The 20047-nt window shown below is 27.2% G+C and overlaps 1 protein-coding gene across 1 annotated transcript; it reads left to right on the forward strand.

Moving 5' to 3' along the window:
* The first annotated feature begins 7184 nt into the window (after positions 1 to 7184).
* Positions 7185 to 8448, forward strand: LOC7482473 (gibberellin-regulated protein 4). Its single transcript, XM_002323821.4, has 4 exons — positions 7185 to 7379; positions 7491 to 7535; positions 7672 to 7705; positions 8044 to 8448. Exons 1-4 carry the CDS (start codon positions 7317 to 7319, stop codon positions 8223 to 8225), a joined length of 324 nt encoding a protein of 107 aa, XP_002323857.1. The 5' UTR covers positions 7185 to 7316; the 3' UTR covers positions 8226 to 8448.
* Positions 8449 to 20047: the final 11599 nt, after the last annotated feature.

Here is a 20047-nt window from a genome sequence, read left to right on the forward strand (position 1 = left end):
TCAAAAACACAATTTTTATAGTTTGTTGCTATTCATAATAGTAATGTTTAAAAAAATATATACTAAAAGAACAAGAGAGAGAAGAGATTAAATCAAAGAAAAAAATCCCAAAAACATATCGAAGGTTCTATCACGATACTACCAATATCATCAGAAAAATTTTAATGATGTGAATTAAAAAACATTAAGGAAGCTCATTAGAGATATCCCAAGTATGCCACACTTGTCTTCCAAGTGTGGAGGATGACTCATTTGTTTTTTATGACAAGCGCGATCCATTTGGGTTTTTTGTTATTGGATTTGTCTTATTAAGATTTTTTTGATGGTACTGATAATGTCATAATCAAAACTTCGATGTGTCTCCATGGTCTTTTTTTTTTCTTCTCTCTCCGATCTATTATATATTTTTTAAAAGATATCGTTATTCTAAATAGCAACAAGTCGTGAAAATCACATTTCTAGATCAAGATATGTACAACCTATGCAATTTTACCAATTTTTTTAACTATGTTATTTCCACAATGATTTTTAAACAATATGCTAAAAACCAAAAATAGCCTATAAACAGTATCCATTTTTTATTTTATTTTTTTGAAAGACATCGCGTCAAAATCAAGCAGGCATGCTTTTCCTTAATTGTTAAATTTCTACTCTGGAACAAGTTAATGGTGTGTTGTCGAGAAATGAAGTAATTAATTAAAATAAAAACATTATCATTGTAATTGTTTATTATTATTATTATTTACAAGAAAGGATGTATAAACAAGATAATCACACCCTTCATAGAAAACACTAGTTCATTTATCTACGTTTCATTGCAGATTATATATAAAAAATTAAATATAAAAAAATTTTAAAATCACAAAAAATTCTATAATGATGATATCATTAAACCCAGTAAAGTAACTCGATCTTAAGATTTCTTAACTCAACTTCTTATCTGACTCAAGTTTTAAATTAAACTGTATTAAAAATATCTTGATATAAATAGATTAATTTCACATCTCTAAAAATAATTCGGACGACAAATAAAAATATAACTTAATTTTTTTAAAAAATTTAATATAACAATTTAAAAAAAAATTAACACGACGACATATTAAGTTGACACTGGTCACCCCACCACCCGAGACATGAATCATGCTAGTTTAATAACTTTATTTAAAAAAAATATTTTTTTATTTAATTATATAAATGTTTTTTGCAAAATCACATAATACTAGATATTTTTAAATTTGAAGTTGTCCCTTTTCAACGACAATTAAAGATGATTACTGTCTAGTTTGTTTTTTAAAAGATTAAAGAATCTAAATAATTTGCAACAAATGTATCTATTTCGTGGATGATGGATTGGATCTCGAACAAATTGCTCTCTGTTTTATCTTATTGTACATATCATTTATACGGTTGTTATCATTGCATATATGCAAGCGCAAAAAAATAAAAGTTCTATATAAAAAAAAAAATTCATTTATACTGAAGCCCTTTTTATCACTGTCGCCATTTTGATATAAAAAATCATTTATACATGCTTGATTTAATTTAATAAATATAAAAATATGTTATTAGTTAAAATATAAGATATATTTAATTATGATAGTGAAATGATAACATCATGCTGACAATAGCTACAGTAATACAAAATTAACCATAATTGTTATCTTAATGGTAAATGAATATAACAAGTGATGATGATATAATAAAGGAGAACTCAATAGAATGGTGATGATAACAAAAATTCAAATATATTTCTAAAAAAATTAAATATGTTTGTATAGATTATAGAGCTGATAATGATGGTAAAGTAATAGTGATAATAATAATAATAATATTTAAAAAACAAAGGTGAAGAAATGATAATGAAAATGGTGATTATGATAATTGATAATAAAAATAATTGTGATTATTATATTAAGATAATATTAGCGTGGTGGTATAATGCTTGTAATATAAAATCTTTCAATTAAAAAACAGAAATAGAAAATGTTTTTTTGTTGTCTTAAAAGATAGTTTTAGATTTTGAAATTGTTCATGGAAAAAAAATATAAACAAAAATTGAAACAAAATTTTTTTTTTAAAAAATTATAAGTTTTAAAATAATCAAATGATTGGATTTAAAATTGGTACGGATTAACTCGCATCAACAAAACATTTCATTTAAAACTAATAAAGAGGTCCCCGTCAAAGTTAATATATTAAAACTAAAAAAAGAATTATAAAGGATATTGATGTAAACAAAATACTAAAAAGAGTCTATTAATAGTTTAACATGATAAAAGAGGTATCAATCTAAATAAATAAATAAATAAAAGTAGAAAAAACATCAATCCAAATGATCGATAATTCAAAGGGTGTTCATATATATATTCACCCAAATAAAAATTATAATGCTATACTATTTCGAGGATGTAGCTTAATAATTAGTTAGACCTTAAATTTACTTCTTAAAGGTCACCAATTCGAGTCTTACAAATCTCAGAGCTACAAGAGATTTACATGATTGTTAACTTTAGGGCTCGTGAGATTAGTCGGGGTACACATAAACTGACTCAGATATCCACATTAATTAAAAAAAACAACTAACAAGGTTTAGTTTAACTTTTTACTTGAAGAACAAACCAGGTTGACATGTTTTTTAAAAAAAATTATAACATTTATATCTAGATAATTGGTTAGCACACGAGATAATTTAGAAATTGCGGGATCAAGTGTTAGGGTGCAGATATTTTCTGCATTTATGATAAATGATTTATTGTTTATCATATTTAAAAAAAAAAAAAGCAGAAAATATGTCATCCTCTCTTTTAAAAATATAATAAAAAAAAGTAAGGCTAGACGAATGGGCCAGCTACTAGGAGGTCAGGCACTGGTCTAACTGTTTTTTTGTACCTGTCTCTTTTTTTTATTTTTTTTCTTGGAAAGAATTTATTAGGTTAACTTACTTTTCAGTTTTAACATGGTTTTTAATTGCTATTATAATTCTTTATTTTAATCTTAATATTTGTTTTTCAATTATTATGTATATGATATGAAAATAATAATAATAAATTGTTGATAAAAATTCAATTTAAATTGTTTTTTTATTCTTAAATTTTTAAATAGATTTTGAATATATCTTCTTTTTTTTTTGCTTCTAATTACACATAAAATATGGATATAGTGTTTAATTTTGTTTTTTGTTAATTTTCTTTAACAATTTTTAAAGAAACAATGATTTTAGTTAAAAATATCGTGATAACTAGGATAAATAAAAGATACATTAATAAAAAAATATTTTAATAGAAAAAAATAAAACAATTATATCTTCACATTTAATAACAACGCTAAAAATAATAATTAAGGCCCTGATATTTTTTTATATTTAAATAAAAATTTATTCTCACAAAGAAAAATACCGCGCGTATACAATTAGTTGCTAACTATGTAGCATACTCTGATTTTAAAAGAAGCAGGTCCTTACTTTTAGAAGTTGAGAATTTTAAGTGATAAGTGCTTTATGTTTATGTGTATTTATTAGGAAATAAATTTGGATACTTAATATATATTTCAATGATTCTAATTTTATACCAAAATTATTCATATAATATATATTTTTATAATTTACTAGTGGATAAACTATTTAATTATGAGTTATAATTTTATAAAATTGAATTTATTATTGAATACATTTCAATATCTCAATTTTAAACATAAATAACACGTGTATTGATACAAAGATAAATGTCTTAATTATTGTCAAATTATATACCTTGATATTTAAGGATAAAATAGTAAATTTCACTCTCACTATCCATGAGTTTTCAATGAAAATCCACACACATAAATAAACATTATTAAAAAATTTATTTTGAAACAAACACATATATTACATTCTTAACCCTCATATTCTAACAATACATCCAAGAAACCATACCCCATGCTCCGATGCCAAGTATGGAGAAACCAGTAGCACCTTTATTTTTTTAAATGGATTAATGTCCATATTTAATTGATAAGATAGTAATAATAATTAGGATAAAATTGCAAAATGTTATATATCTTGAAAATCAAGCTTGGCATCTTAGTAGAATGATTTTTTTTTTTTTTGCAGAAATACTTTTTGATTGAAAATATATTAACATAATAATTTTTAAATTTTTATTTATTTTTTATATCAATATATTAAAACCATAAAAAACAATTAAAATGTATAATTTAATATTTTTAAAATAAAAAATATTTTATAAAACAAATTAAACTAAAAAAAACACATTTTCACCTTCACTGTAAAAGTGTGTGTTTGAAAGTATGGTATCGATTGTTTTTCAAAATGTTTTTCATTTTAAAACACATAAAAAATATTTTTTTATTTTTTAAAATTATTTTTGACATCACTCTATCAAAATAATTTAAAAATATTAAAAAAATATTAATTTAAAAAAAAATTAAAAGTTTTAAAAATATTTTCAGAATGCTAAAAACAACCGAATAACGGTGTAGTACCGTGAAAAGAAGGGTGCGTTGTTTACAGCGCACTTTTGTCAAAGCGGCTGGCGCAGCCTTGGCTCATGTGCTGTGGTCAGTGGATGCACATGTTCCAAGCAGCCCTTGCCCTTCTAGGATTTAATTTAATTATTTTTTATTTTAACTTGCTTCTTTTTTTACAATAAAGTAATTTAACTGCTTACAATAAATAATTCAGTTCTGCTTATCCGTCAGTGTGGGCCCCACTTCCACAACTACTTAACTAACTCTGCCTTCCCCTCTTCAATTCAATCCACCGTCGGTCTGTTTTTTCGAGTAAAAATCATTTTGGCCCTTTTCCTGTGGTTATCTTTTGACCCTAAATTTATTGCTTCCATAAAGACTGAGCTAGAAGCTTTATTACAGTTAATCGTTTGCATTTCAACCTCTTACCTTCATTTTAAAAATATTTTTAAAAATATTATTTTTTTATATTTTCAAAAATTTTAATGTTTTAATATTAAAAATAAATTTTAAAAAAATATTATTTCAATATATTTTCAAATAAAAAACACTTTAAAAAACAATAAATAGACTCTCACCTGCTCACATATACCCACGTTAAGCATCCTACACTATAATATTAAATACATATTTAGAGCACGTTTGTTTTTTTAGTTTTAAAAGTATTTTTTTTAAAAAAAAAATTTAAATTAATTTTTTATATTTTCAGATCGTTTTGATATGCCGATATCAAAAATAAATTTTTAAAATAAAAATATATTATTTTAATATATTTTTAAATAAAAAATATCTAACCATTTATACTAAATACCAAACAGTTCTTAGTCTCTAACCCAAAAATTAATGTGTGGATCCTTTCATCAATAAATGAGACCGAGTTTTTCTCAATCGGATCCCTAACCCATAGACATTGTTTTGCATTTCGGTTGACAGGGGTTTAAATCGAGGATTCTTAAATATATTAGGGACCTAATTGATTAAATATATAAATAGGAACTTAATTGAGAAAAGGTATACAAGTAGGGGACTGATTTGAGGCCATCCCATTAATTAGTTAGCCAGTGGCCTATGTCTATATGCTTTCATTTATTACTTGGAATTAGGAACATGTGAATTAATTCCACCACCAGAGTTCTTTTTTAATAATTAATTAATTATACACCATTATTGGCATGAAATATCATCTAGACAATTTATCCTGTTTCTTTTCATGTTTAAAAGTTCTTTTATTTTTTTAATTAATTTTTATATTAAGATCTTGTTATTTATTTATTTTTAAAGTATTTTTTATTTAAAAATATATTAAAGTAATATTTTTTAAAACTTATTTTTAATATCAGCACATTAATCTTGTTTGTTATTTATTTTTTAAAGTATTTTTTATTTAAAAATATATTAAATTAATATTTTTTAAAATTTATTTTTAATATCAGCACATTAAAATAATCTAAAAATAAAAAAATATTATTTTAATATATTTTTAAATAAAAAATACTTTAAAAAATAAATAACAAACAAGATCTTAATATAAAAAAATAATTAAAATTAAAAAAATTAAAAGAACTTTTAAACATGAAAAGAAACAGGATAAATTGTCTAGATGATATTTCATTCCAATAATGGTGTATAATTAATTAATTATTAAAAAAGAACTCTGGTGGTGGAATTAATTCACATGTTCCTAATTCCAAGTAATAAATGAAAGCATATAGATAGAGGCCACTGCCTAACTAATTAATGGGATGGACTAAAATGTCCTGTTTGTTTTTCTTTCAAAATTATTTGTGAAAAAATTTAAATTTTTTTTATTTTTTTCTTTGCTTCAAATAAATATTTTTTTTTTGTTTTTATATCATTTTGATGCACTGATTTTAAACATAATTATTTAAAAATAAAAAAAATATTATTTTGATACATTTACAAGTAAACAACAATCACAATCACACTTCCAAATATGTCAATCACCGTATTCATAGAATTTAAGCCAACTTCATTTCCGATTTCTTTCTTAAGAGAACCATTATTAATTTTATGTTTTTAGATTAACATCTAATTTCCTAATCCATGAACAAATGACCGACGGGATTTAATGGTGTTAAGGCTAAATTACATGATCTAAATATATCAATTTTAGTTAGGAGGAGGACTAAGCGATGAATTATGAACCGTTCATTATTTGTTTCTTAACCATATGAATTCCATCAACTCTACTATTGGATTTTGGGCATCGGTGTGTTGTAAGATTGGAATCACAATAATTATTATTTTTTTGTTACAATTATACTAATCACTCAAGTTGACAATTTCCAGCATCTTTGCCCCATTACACTTTTTACACAGTTCCGCATAAAAACACCAACATTGAGCAGGAATCAATTTCCCCTGAAATTATGGAGGGGTATTCCAAAATTTCCTCTCTCACCTGAATATCTTATTAGAATTTTCGGTGGTAGTTATTTTTTAAAATATATTTTTAAAAAATATGTATTAAAATATTTTTTAAAAAAATTATTTAAAAATATAAAAAAATTAATTTAAAATTTAAAAAATCTTCAATATAAACGCATAATTGAACTGCAATAACAAAACATGGATGAGGGCAAGGGCATGCAAAGGCGTGATTTCATTCCCAGAAGGCCCCATTCTACCCATGTGAGTACACAGATAGATAATGTGCTCTTAGCTCAATCACTTCCCATTAAAAATCCCTATATATACCCTAGTCAGGAAGGTACTCTCTCAAGTCTTAACAAGCAAATCCCCTCTTCTCTCACTTTCACATCTCTTTTCATCTCTTTTTGGTGTTTAGACAATCCTAGGAAGAAGGGTTTTGCCTTGTAGCTAAGGCCATGGCTAAGTTTGTTGCTGTCTTCCTCTTGGCTCTCATTGCCATTTCCATGCTCCAAACCTTGGTACGGAAGACCCTTCCTTTCTTCGATCTTTATGACCCAGAAGCTGAAATGGGTTTGTTTCTCCTTTAATTGTTTTTCTTGACATTGTTTTGTTTTGCCCTGTTTTTTCAGGTTGTGGCATCCCATGGGCGTGGAGGTCACCACAATAACAACAAGGTTAGCTCTCTCTTATAATCCCTTGATGCGTATGCGCATTATGATGCGGATTCTTTACCTTGACAATGTTGTATCTTCAGATCATGAATCTTAGTCACGTTTTGAGTTTGTAATGTCAAATGTGCTGTGATTGCAGAACAAATATGGACCTGGGAGTCTCAAGAGCTTCCGTAAGTGCTTCGACGACCAGCCTATTTTCCATTTTCCCCTCATTTGGCGTTTTAAAATCTTTGTCAAGAGAATCTGAATAGAGAAAAAAGTACACCTGCCTTTTAAAAAAAATTGCTTGCAATTTCCCAGCTTAGTAAAGATCTGTGAGATTATTTTGTTCTTGCTCTTTTTTTTCCCAGAAATCAACGAGTTTAAAAGGGATAATACGCCATTGAAAATATTGATATGTGGGTTGTGGATTTCAAGATCTAATCAAGTCAAAAAGTCTGAACATGGTCAAATTCTTGATAGTGGCCTTTTATTATAGCTTACGTTGATTGTCTTGTGTAATGACCAGAATGTCCATCACAATGCACGAGGAGGTGTAGCAAGACCCAGTACCATAAGCCATGCATGTTCTTCTGTCAGAAGTGCTGCAAGAAGTGCCTCTGCGTTCCCCCAGGGTATTATGGGAATAAAGCTGTGTGCCCTTGCTACAACAACTGGAAGACCAAGGAAGGAGGGCCTAAGTGCCCTTGAACAATAATTAATTTCCCTTCCCTGGTCTCCTTTTACTATATTATATGTATCAAGTGTTATGCTCTCGGAATAGCACTAACTATATACTATATGTTTGGAAAGATGGACTTGTGTTGTCGTCGGTCTATCGCTCAAGAAGTCAGTCCTTAGGCCTCCGCAAATGAAAGCGGCTAATCTGTTGTTCTATTATCAATGAGAATTCGTGTTTTTTTTTGTGAGTTCACCTCTGAGTCTTGTGGGTGGTTGGTTGATGAAAATTGATATCTGACCTGAGATTTCCTTTTCTAAAATGTTTTGGGTTCTTTAATGGTGATGAGATTTAGGCAGTAGTTTTCTAACATTACATGAGGACAGAACTCTGCACGGAGCCGATGCACCTGAATCTATGGAGAATGAACTCAATGAACTCCGAATATAAATGATATAGACTTGAATTCATAAAAGATCAGACTTCGATGGGGACGATAAACCTGAATCCATTTGTTCTTTTTAAAACTATATGGATAATAAATACATTTATCATCTTACCCTTACATTTACATGGATATATGCCTCTACATAAACAACCTTAAATCTCGAGATGCTCCTTGGCCATAAGAAAACATCTTTCCCTTCAAGCTTTACCATGTAAAATGTAAACACACACAACATAGCCTTTCAAAAATCTTTTTCTTGCGCTTGAGGTTGTGCCCAGCGGTGGAAGGAACTTCCTTTGCATCAGGTTTGCCTCACGTATGCCTGTCACCATGCGATGCATGTGTAGAATGTTCAATGAACTTGAGGATTAGTTGTAATGATGCGTATAAGCTGGTTTGAACATCCCGAGTTAAAAAAAAAAAATCTTTTTATTTATCACCAATGCTAACATAAGCATGGAATGTCCTCTAAATCTACAAAAAAAAAAAAAAAAAAAATGATTTATTTTACAATTATTCTAATTGCAAAAGCTCAAGCTCGGTCAAATAGTATGCACTAGTCTTGTTGCCCATGTTTTGTTGCCAACCGGATAAAAAAATTAATTTCAATGCAAGAGAAAAAATATGTTATTTGGGAGCTGTTAATTTTTTTATAACTAAGAAAAATCGCAAAAATTGAAAACTTTACACATGTATTGATAATTATACAGGTCAACAAATGCTAAAAAAAATCATTAATAATAACAAAAAATTTAATAAAGAAGTTGAAATATTTATGCAATTAAAAAAATAATCTCACACCATTTCATGTCATTTAATATTTTTTATTTAATTTCATGTCAATATTTGTTTAGAAAAAAAATTAAAAATAAAACTCAATCAAAACAAAATAATTTGCAAGTATAGTTCCTCAAATTCTTATTAATATGATATAGTTCTTTGGATAGCCTGAATTTCAAATTAAACTATTTTGGAGTTGGCTAAATCAAGCAGGTCCAAACATGACTTGATTGTTCCGTTTAAAATTTGATCTGGCTAAAAAACATTTCAAGCCCTTGTTCTTCTTTTTTTCCTTATAAAAAAACTCTTGTGAGACAATGATTTTTTTTTTTTTCAACTTAAGTTAATTTGACAAACCTTTCATATAGGTCATGAACCTATTTGGATTTAATAACTTTTTTTTTAATCAAGTTTTTTTTTTATAATCAAATTATACAATAACAAAAATAGAGACAAATAAAATATTTAAGGAAATTTACGGAAAAAAATATCTAGAAGGGCAGTGAAAAATCACAACCTTGTTAATATTAAAAAAAACAATATAATCCTATTACAAAAATATAAAAATTAAATTAGACTTTATTAAATAATATATCAAATATATTTTTAATTAATTCATTTAAATGATATTTAGACCTAGCTTGAATTAAGAAAAAGATATATTTCAAGTTGATGTCGTTTGATCTTAATTATTTCTTAAAGATATTGAGATGATCATGTCTTAAATTGAAATGGGTTAGCCTGCTTAACTAATAGAAAACTTGGGTCGTAGACATCCTTGAGTTTAGTAATTTTTTTAGAACCTAACACTCATTTAATTATTCAACACTAGAAACATACGTTTACAAGAAAGTGCTAAAATAAAACTAAAGATAATAATAAAAGAAATAATTGAAAATATATTTAAATCATAAAGGAAATAAAAATTTCATGCGTGTGGATTTGCAGGATCTGGCCCACGTGCATACCCTTTTCTTCTCTCTCTTTTTTTTGTTCTTTTTTGCTTGGTAAAAGGAGCGTCTATTTCTTTTTAAAAAATTTGATGATGCGTTATCCGCGAACCCAGTTTCTTACAACTTGAGAGTTGGTCAAAAATTTAGGCTGGGTTTCTTTTAGCTCTAAAAAGTTATTTTTGATCTAATTTCACTTATAAACACTCTTGGCCTCAAAAAAACTAATATCCCAACTAAAAAATAACTAAATTGCTTAAACCACATAAAATAATTAAATTGATTTTTTTTTTAACCTTGTTCTATTTTTTATAACAAGATAAATAATAATAAAAATTTAAATGGAACTATTCTTGTCAAATAAAATATGTGAATACCAAAATCAGCTTTTTTGTCATTGGAGTTTGGTTAAACATAAACTTTTTATTCCTGTTTTTAAGTGATTTTTTCTCCAACTAGTTATCTAAATAACAAATAAAATAAAATTTTATATCAAAATAAAAATTGCAAACACCGAAGGGGCCAAAATAAAAATTAAATCAATTTGAAAGAAAAAAAATATATTAAAAAGGCGCAATCTCAACAATGCTTAAAAAACTCTTGGTTTTGGACATATTATCAAATTAGGTCCTTGAATTTCAATATCTTTGAAGCATAGTTTTTAAATCCGGCCCGGTCTAAGGCTCAGGTTCCGGGTTTTGAACGGGTTACCGGGTCGACCGGGCCAATCCCTATTTTTAAAAAAATTCAAAATGGGTCGTTTTAGTAAAAAAAACAAACAAAAATCAACGGGTTGCAACCGGATTTTTGATCGAGTTTTGCCGAGTCAACCGGGTCGGCCGGGTCATGACTTTTTCTATTTTTTCATCAACCCGGCCCGGTTCCAGTCCCGGATCGACCCATCGGGCCGGGTTTCAAAACTATTCTATGAAGTAACAAAACTATTTTTTAAAAAAATTAACCGTAATGCAATGTTCATCAAGCTTGTGATCTCAACATCGTTGATTTAATAGCAATCAATACATGATTTGTGGAGTCTCGTTTAGGTTGGCTTTCGCACTGATGTAGATAGGTTGCAAACTTTAGGGGCAGCACTTGAGCAAGATTAGCTAAAGTGTGAGTGCGTTGTCAAGGTAGGCAGTGGGGTCTGTTTGTCGCGGCAAAAGTCAACTTGAGTTCTTGAATCTTCAACAGATGAACAGGAAAAGCATGTGATTACTGACCAGCTAGTGGTATCCTACATGGTGCCTTTTTAGCGAAAAAGAGTGCCTGAACACGAAGCACAAAGCACAAAGCATGCAAGGAGGGACGGTATAATGATATTTTGCCTGCTGGGGCATGCTTTTACTGGTTGATTTTGTGTTTTTTCAAAGAGAATGCCAGGGTCTCTTTTACATCCAGTCGCCTTTAAAACACTTGTTCTTTATCGAGTGGTAACCACAACCAGAGCCAGAGATATATGCTTCAAAATACTTAGAGAACTTTTGTCGTCTGCTATGCTGTTCTGGTTTTCCAGTTTGGCGGGATCCTTTTTTTGTGCAAAGAATGAAATGGTTGAAAAGACTCTTGGGGGTTCATGACACAAGTGCAAGGTGCTTCAAAGGTTCGAAACCTCTACAAATGCTTCCCAATTTTGCAAATATTTCTCGGTTTCAGATGTTTATTTGTTATACATAAAGATAATATTTTTAGAATTCAACTAAAATCTTTAAACTTCTAACATAATAAAATCTTTTTTTTTACATATTTATTTTCTCTGTGCAGTAACAGGTTTATATAACCTTGTAACATTATAATAAATATTATAATAGTCAATAAAACAATTATATTTTAAAATATATTAAATAACTGTTATTCAATTTTATCTCAACAATTATATTATAAATGTAATAACTTTGGTTAAAGTTTTGAAACAACAACTTCAAATGATGAGGGATTAAAGATGAGAATCTTTAGTTGATGAGATTTCTTCCTTTCATGAAAGACATAGCATTGGTCTTCCAAAATTGGATGATATCTTTGTCATTCGTGGTCTTTCAATGCATAATACTCAACAATTAAGAAACTTTCATCATTACCAAAGTGAGTTGTTCTACACTACAATTGTAATAATCTTTTTACTAAGGTAAATATAAAGTTGCTTCTTTGCATTGCATGTTTGAATCCAAGAGAGTCTTTTCATGCTTTCGATAATAAAAAAGTTGATTCGTTTTGCTGAATTTTATCCATTTGACTTCTCCATAGTCGAGCTTGTTGCACCTATAATCAACTTGAAACTTGCATTCTTAACATGAGATCTTGTGAGGAATTTTCAAAGCTAAAGGAATCAATGATCTTGCTCAAAAATTGGTGGAGACAAAGAAGGTTATGATATATCCTTTAGTCTTTTTACTTGTAAAATTAGTATTAATTTTACCAATAACTACTGCAACAGTAGAGAGAATTATTTCAATGATGAAATTGGTTAAAAATCAATTATGCAATCAAATCGGGGATGATTGATTGAATGATTGTTTGGTTATTTATATTGAAAAAAAGATATTTGAAAGTGTTGATAATGAGAAGATCCTACAATGTTTTCAACATATAAAGTCTCACAGGGAGCAATTGTGAATTATAAGAAGAAAATAGAATTTTGTGGAGCATATTGTTATAATATATGTAAATTTTTTAACTTTATATTAAAAGCTTATGATTTTTGGACTTTTTGGATCTTAATTAATTTAGTTATATACTTATATTATTTTGTCCCTATTGAAATTGGATCCTAGATCCGTCATTGGTTTCAACCTCATTTCACTAGTTGTTTTCCTTACCATGTCGCTAAATAGTTTTTTTATGAGCGGATTCACTAAATTATTCATAGATTATACATAGATAATGATGATTATTCTATTTATAATAAACTTTCGAACATATCCATGTAGAATACTTGTGGCGAAGTGCGAGTCAAGTATCTTTTAGGTGATTTAATCCTGAATGAAGGTCAATTTCTTTTGATTTTCTAGGCGATGGTGGAATTGGAAGATGGACAAAAATGAAAAAGATATCAAATATGTATGGCGCACCAAAGATTTTTTAAAAATACACTTTGATCCTTAAATTTTAAAAATAACATAGATTATACAATTTAGGTACCTTTAAATTTTTACAAAAGTAAGTTCTGGTACAAAAAGTCTATTTCTATTAATTTTTGTTACACAAAATAGATTTTTTTTGTATCCATGAGTTCCATGAGATGAGAGGCTTGATGGTGTTTTTTTAGAGTCTCGATGTTGTCTAAAAAAATAGATCTAAACCAAGGAGAATCTAACCCAGCTTGATTTTGAGTTTTTGGACCATTTTTGGGTATTTTGAGTTGATGAATTGGTTTGTGAATGTTCCAAGAATGTTATTGAGGTGTTTTTAGATTGAAATGACTTGAAAATTGAGTTTTTTGAACAAAAAAGGTTCTGCCCTGATTTCTCAAGCTCCACGGTGGTGGCCGAAATTTGAGCTCGTAGGTGACATGATAAAGTAGCCTTGGCATGCGACAAAAAAAATTTGCATGCATATTTTTATAAAAAACCAAAAATTGCATTTTTTATTATGTTTTTAAAAATACAAAAATGGATATCGTAGGATTTTGGCCAAATTTTAAAAAAATATCACAAAAATTAATTTATTTAATTAATATTTGAGGTATGAATTATACAACGTAATGTATACTCTCATTATTAAATTAAATGAGTTAATAGCAATAAATATGAGGAATTAACTATAGACTTTATTATTTGAGGGTGTAAAATTATTCTGTAAAATATATCTTCAGATATTAAAGATAAAAAAAAAGAAATAAATGTGATACTAAAATTTAGACCCTATAACAGTTAGGATTTAACCCGATGAGGCAGAGACTTCCTCACGAATGAAGATTTGCCTTAAACTTTAGAAAAGACCAACGAATAGAAACATGACCTAGCAAAACAACCAATCAACAATGTAGCTTACCATAAGTAGGATGCACTGAGGGTAATGCGTTTTTTCCTTGTATAATTAGTTCCCTTACACTGACTCTTGCGGATCTTTAGGTTTTCTAGTGACCATGGTACTAGGAGGCAACTCTTTTAAAATCATAATTTTATGATTAATCTCAAAATCGTTCAATCTAGGATGAAAACCTGTCATTCGATATCATACCTGCCATGACAACTAACATTGTCTTTTTTTATTATATAATTGAATTAATCGAGCATAATGAACTCAATAAAGTTAATAATCTAAATATTAGATTTATTATTTTTTTATATTAAAAAATAGTTGGTCTCATCACAGCATAGCGTGATACGCTAATCTATTTTACTTCTAAGAAGTAAGACCCATAGTTGATAAATTATGAGATGCGATTTAAGCGAAACTTTTATTTATTTTGTGTAGTTATGCATTCATCCCTGGAATTAATTAATTAATGATATATTAATCATGCTATTTTTCTTGATTTTGTACGAGTCCAAACTTCACGTCAAATGAACTGCCTATGGGCTTTTATCCGGCATAAATTTTGTAACTCAAATACTATTGCAAGGTCAGTGTCCTTATCTTGTATTTGAGATACACTACAGAGATTAACCCAGTGGGCTTAAAGCAGGATCGCTCAAAGAAAACCCAATTGTTACTTTTTTTTAACTATTACTTTTAGCTCCTATTTATTTTAACATTTGTTTTTTTAAAATTTTAATTTTTTTTTCTTCAAATTAACATTATTTTTATTTTTTTAGATCATTTTGATGTGTTGATGTTAAAAATAATTTTTAAAAAATAAAAATAATATTTTTTTGATACATTTCTGAGTAAACAATACCTTCAAAACAACCGCAATAATACTTCCAAACATATTTTTATATTTTTAACTCGAATTTGATATCTATGGAGACAAATCAGATGCTTTATTTAAGCATAAACCCTGACACACTTTAATGTAGATAAGTTTCTTTTCAATAATATTTATGAGTCATGACTATAACTTTCTTTTCCACATAGCATTGTCCCAAATTTATTGCAGGTGGTTAACTGGATCTTAAAGCAGCCTTATTAGAAGTTGGACATCTTCCATATAGGCACCTTCCAATAATAACATCCTCTTCGATTCAATATTTTATTTTAGTATTGGAATAGATCGATCATGCATTGCTTTAGAACGACTTTATACTATCTGTTCGACAACTTTAAAATACTTTGTTTATAATTATTTTCATTGTTTATCAAATGTTTTATTTATAATGTATTTTTAATAATGGATTAACTCATGATAAAGAGAAATTTCAAGATCACGTGGATAATCAAATAATATCTAAATAAAAAAATAAATAAAGGTATAATTTGACAAAACTCAACAAGAGAATTGAGATTTGCATAAAGAGAAAGACAAGAGACTTCCTGCAAATTAATAAGTTTTTACATAAGAGATAAGGTGGTACAAAAAAGACCACTCATAAAAAAAAAAAGAATTCTTTTTAAAGAAGGTGATGGAAAATGACCAAGAAGCCATTGTATGAAGAAGACATTATTCAGATGAAGAGTAAACTAAAATAAAATGATCACTTGAAAAGCTAAATTTTAAAAAAAAAAATTAAGTCAGACAAATGTGGTAACATAAAAGAAAAATGGCTGACAATAGCCATGTTTTTTTAAAAATATAATTGTTGAAAATAAACATGTGAGTTAATAATAATAACAATAGAAATGATGTATGTCGAACTCATAAAAAATAAAATTATCATGGGCTTGAGGAGACGTGTTAAAGAAATAATAAAGGTTAATATTATTAATTATTTCCTAATCAATAATATTTAATCAAAATAGAATCCCTCAAATTTGACCTAATAATGTTATATTAAATTAGCTTACTTTATATTTTTTTCAATACATCAAGTTAATCAATTTACTTTTCAATAGGTTAGATCATCCATATTATGTTTTGAGATTGATGCATTTATAAAATTAATTTTTTTCACAATCGTTTTTAGATTTGCACTAGGATGATAAATAGAAAAAACAACCTCAAGGATTAAGTTTGTTCTAACAGTTAAACTTAACATTTAATTATTTTTAAATTACCCATCATAATTGAATAATTGAATGTGCTAACATCATTTTTTTTAGTTTTTTTCAAAATTATATATTTTTTAGTTAAATACATCACTGAATCATGTTGGGTGCAAAATAAGGTTAGTTCAAGATTTTTTACATAATAATAAAGTGACATTTGCTTTAATTCATAATGTTTTTAGTCAAATTATTATTTTTAATTGTTTATTTTGGCTTTGAATTGAGTTATGTCATATAATTTTTATATAATTTAAATTTTTAAAAATATATATTAATAATACTTTTATATTTTTTTATATTCTTAAAAAATTAACTCCACTCCCGTCATATTTCTCCATCATAATCACATCACAGTAAATGATGTAGAGGCCGTTTGGTAATGCGGCAAGAACTGAGGTGCAGTCAAACCGCAATATATATATGTTTGGTTACGTTTAAAACGTAGGTTGAAATTGGTGGGACTCATCATTATAATGGCCGAACCTGTGGTTAGCAAAAAGCTGGCAATACCTGCTTCTAACTTGCAGCAAACCTCACCTTTTGTTATCCACCAACACTGTCAACAAATTTTAAACTCCTAAAAAAAAAACCGTTGGATATTACTCCTCTCCCAGCAAATCAATTCAAACAGCCTCATTCACTGTCAAAAAAATATAGTATTGCAAATTGTAATTTTGTGATTAATATATATAAAAAAGAATGCCCGAAATTAGACTTATTTTATCATTTTTTTTAACCACAATCCTATTCTGTTCAACCAAGTTTTTATAAATGTTACAAAACATTTTTTTTGTCAAATTTTTCTTCATTAACAATAGTGAAAAATAACTTTAAACCAGTTTATATATATATCGAAACTAAATTTTTTGTTATTAAATTTCGTATGTGATGACATTGCACATAGTTTAATAGAATAATAAAAAATATTTGATATCAATATTATTTATTTCATGATATAATAACAATAGTTAAATCTACAATATTTAAATTAAAAATCATTAATATTAATATATATATATATTAATTATTTTATAACCTCAATTTGAAAAACATTTTTTTAACCAAACACATTAAACTACTTTTTGTTCAACTTCAATTTCAACCACAATTTTAACCAAACATATATTTTTCCAAACTAACCTCAACTAAAAGTACTTTTTATAAAACAACTTTTTTAAAACCACAACCACAACAGCAACCTCAATACCAAACACACTCGTAGAAGGATACTATATGAAAACATAAACGGATTCGATTGCTAGATTTTCAAACCCAAGCGATATTAATGAGGACATTATATACAAGGGCATATTAATTAATTTATCATAATTATAATTATCAGAATTTTTAAGAAGCCAAAATTTCTTAATAAATGGGTAAAAACCCTGTAGAGGACGAAGACAGCAAATAGCTGCACACCCAATTCTCAAGGTAGACGAACGCTTTGTTTGAAAATATAACTGCGAGTTTCTATTTTAAAGTATTTTTTATATTAAAATATATTAAAATAATATTTTTTTTATTTTTTAAAAATTATTTTTAAAATTAACAAATCAAAATAATTCAAAATATAAAAAAATATTAATTTTTAATAATAAATAAATAAATATTTTAAAATTTCGAATTGACTTGCGTTTCCCAACGCTGTAAACAACGAAAGCGGGATGGAGTCCTCCAAGAGACTCTGTGTTTTATCACCTACGTAGCGGTTACTTTTCAAATAATTTTTTGTGCCGAAATGCATGCCAATGATTTTTTTTATTTTTTAAAAATTATTTTTGACATCAGCACATCAAAACGATCCAAAACGTACAAACCATATTAAATTTTAACAAAAAAAAATTTTGAATTTTTTAGAAACGCGATTTCAACCGCATTCCCAAACATGACTCTCCCATATGCAACCACCAATCCGATCTATCTAGGCCGCTGTTCGCTCATCTACCCGTGGTTCAAACTTTTATTATGAGAGGGTATGTGTAAATTCAAGGAAGTATCGGTTATGGTGTGATTTTTTATTTAAAATTATATTAAAATAATATATTTTTAAAAAATATTATTTTTGAGATTAAGATATTAAAATAATTTAAAAATATAAAAAATATTAATTATATAAAAAAATTCAAATTTCTAAAAACCTTCAACCACATTACCAAATACTTTTGTTTGGTGTTGCGGTTTAATCATTTTTTTAAAAATCTTTAATTTTTTTTAATTTTTAATTAATGTTTTTAATTTTTTTAAACGGTTTGGATACTTTGATATAAAAAAAATTTAAAAATATTTTTTTTAATATATTTTTAAATAAAAAATACTTTTAAAACTAGCAGCGTCAAACTGACTTCCAAATAAACTAGCATTGTTTGCCTTTTCTCCCGCATCTCTTTTTATTTGCATCCATTATTCTTTTTTTTTTTAGTTTAACGTGGGTGTTCGGGCCAGCTTGCGCGCACCTCGACTAATCCCACTGGCCCTGAAGTTAACGACCATATAAGTCTCCAATGGCCATCATATGAGCAACCACATGGCTCGAACCTGAGACCACAGAGGGAGCAAACCTCTTGGTCCCAAACTCTTACAACTGGGGCACCACCTAAATGATTACATCCATTATTCTTGATTGGTAAATTGTTGTTTCTAGAAATCATAATATTAGCTTTAGTATCTCACTGGTCTACTGACTAGTTGTGTGACCTTTTCTAAAAAAATAAAAAAACCACGACACACACTCTGGCTACACATGCCACTGAGTTGCAACAAATTTAACGAGTCAAAACTCAAAACAAACCTAAAATTTTTTCAAGCTTGAAATTTAATTTAGACGTATTTAAAGTATTTTATACTTAATTTTTATATTTAAATGTTTATTGAACTACAGTGTTTGATATTTAAGATTTAAATAACTTGTAAATTGTAATGACTCTTAAGAAAAATAATCACTAAAATATTATAATTAAGATATTTTCTATTTTTCACATAAGTTATGTACAAAAAATTAATGTCTTTTTTTTTAAATCAAGTACAATACAATGAATTGGAAAAATATTTTAATCATGAAAATAATATTTTGATATTTTTATTTTAAGATAAAATTTAGTTGATTTACAATAAAAATAAATAGAATAAATTATTAAATACAAATATAAAAATAAATTACCTGTCTTTTAAGTTTATTTTTAATTACTAGAATTAATAAAACTATTTATAATTGAGAAAACTCATAAGAAATAAAACTGAAGATTTTGTTTATTAAATAATAAATATAATATAAAATAAGCTAAAAGCCCAAGAGCAAGAGAATTAGAACATATAAAAAGCCTGTTTGATATTGTAGTAATGATTGTTTTTCAAAGTAATTTTTACTTAAAATTACATGTTTTTTATTTTTTAAAATTAAATTTTAACATCAATCTAAAAAAAAAATATAAAAAAATTAATTTAATATAATTTGTTTTTCAAACTCTTACAAAAACGCTTTCAAACTTTCAAACTGCCAAAATAAACGGGCCAAACTGCAGGGACCAAAAATACACAAAAGGGACTCTATCCACTAAAATGTGAAGCCCAACAACATCCAACGGCCCATTTC

This window comes from Populus trichocarpa, chromosome 17, assembly GCF_000002775.5.
Source record: "Populus trichocarpa isolate Nisqually-1 chromosome 17, P.trichocarpa_v4.1, whole genome shotgun sequence".
In the NCBI taxonomy this organism is placed as follows: Eukaryota; Viridiplantae; Streptophyta; class Magnoliopsida; order Malpighiales; family Salicaceae; genus Populus; species Populus trichocarpa.

Excerpts from the sequence above, each read along its gene's own strand:
- LOC7482473 (XM_002323821.4), top strand. The coding sequence starts at position 7,317 with ATGGCTAAGTTTGTTGCTGTCTTCCTCTTGGCTCTCATTGCCATTTCC. Across the intron at positions 7,380-7,490 it reads TTTCCATGCTCCAAACCTTG|GTTGTGGCATCCCATGGGCG; the intron begins GTACGGAAGACC and ends CTGTTTTTTCAG. Across the intron at positions 7,706-8,043 it reads TGGGAGTCTCAAGAGCTTCC|AATGTCCATCACAATGCACG; the intron begins GTAAGTGCTTCG and ends TGTAATGACCAG.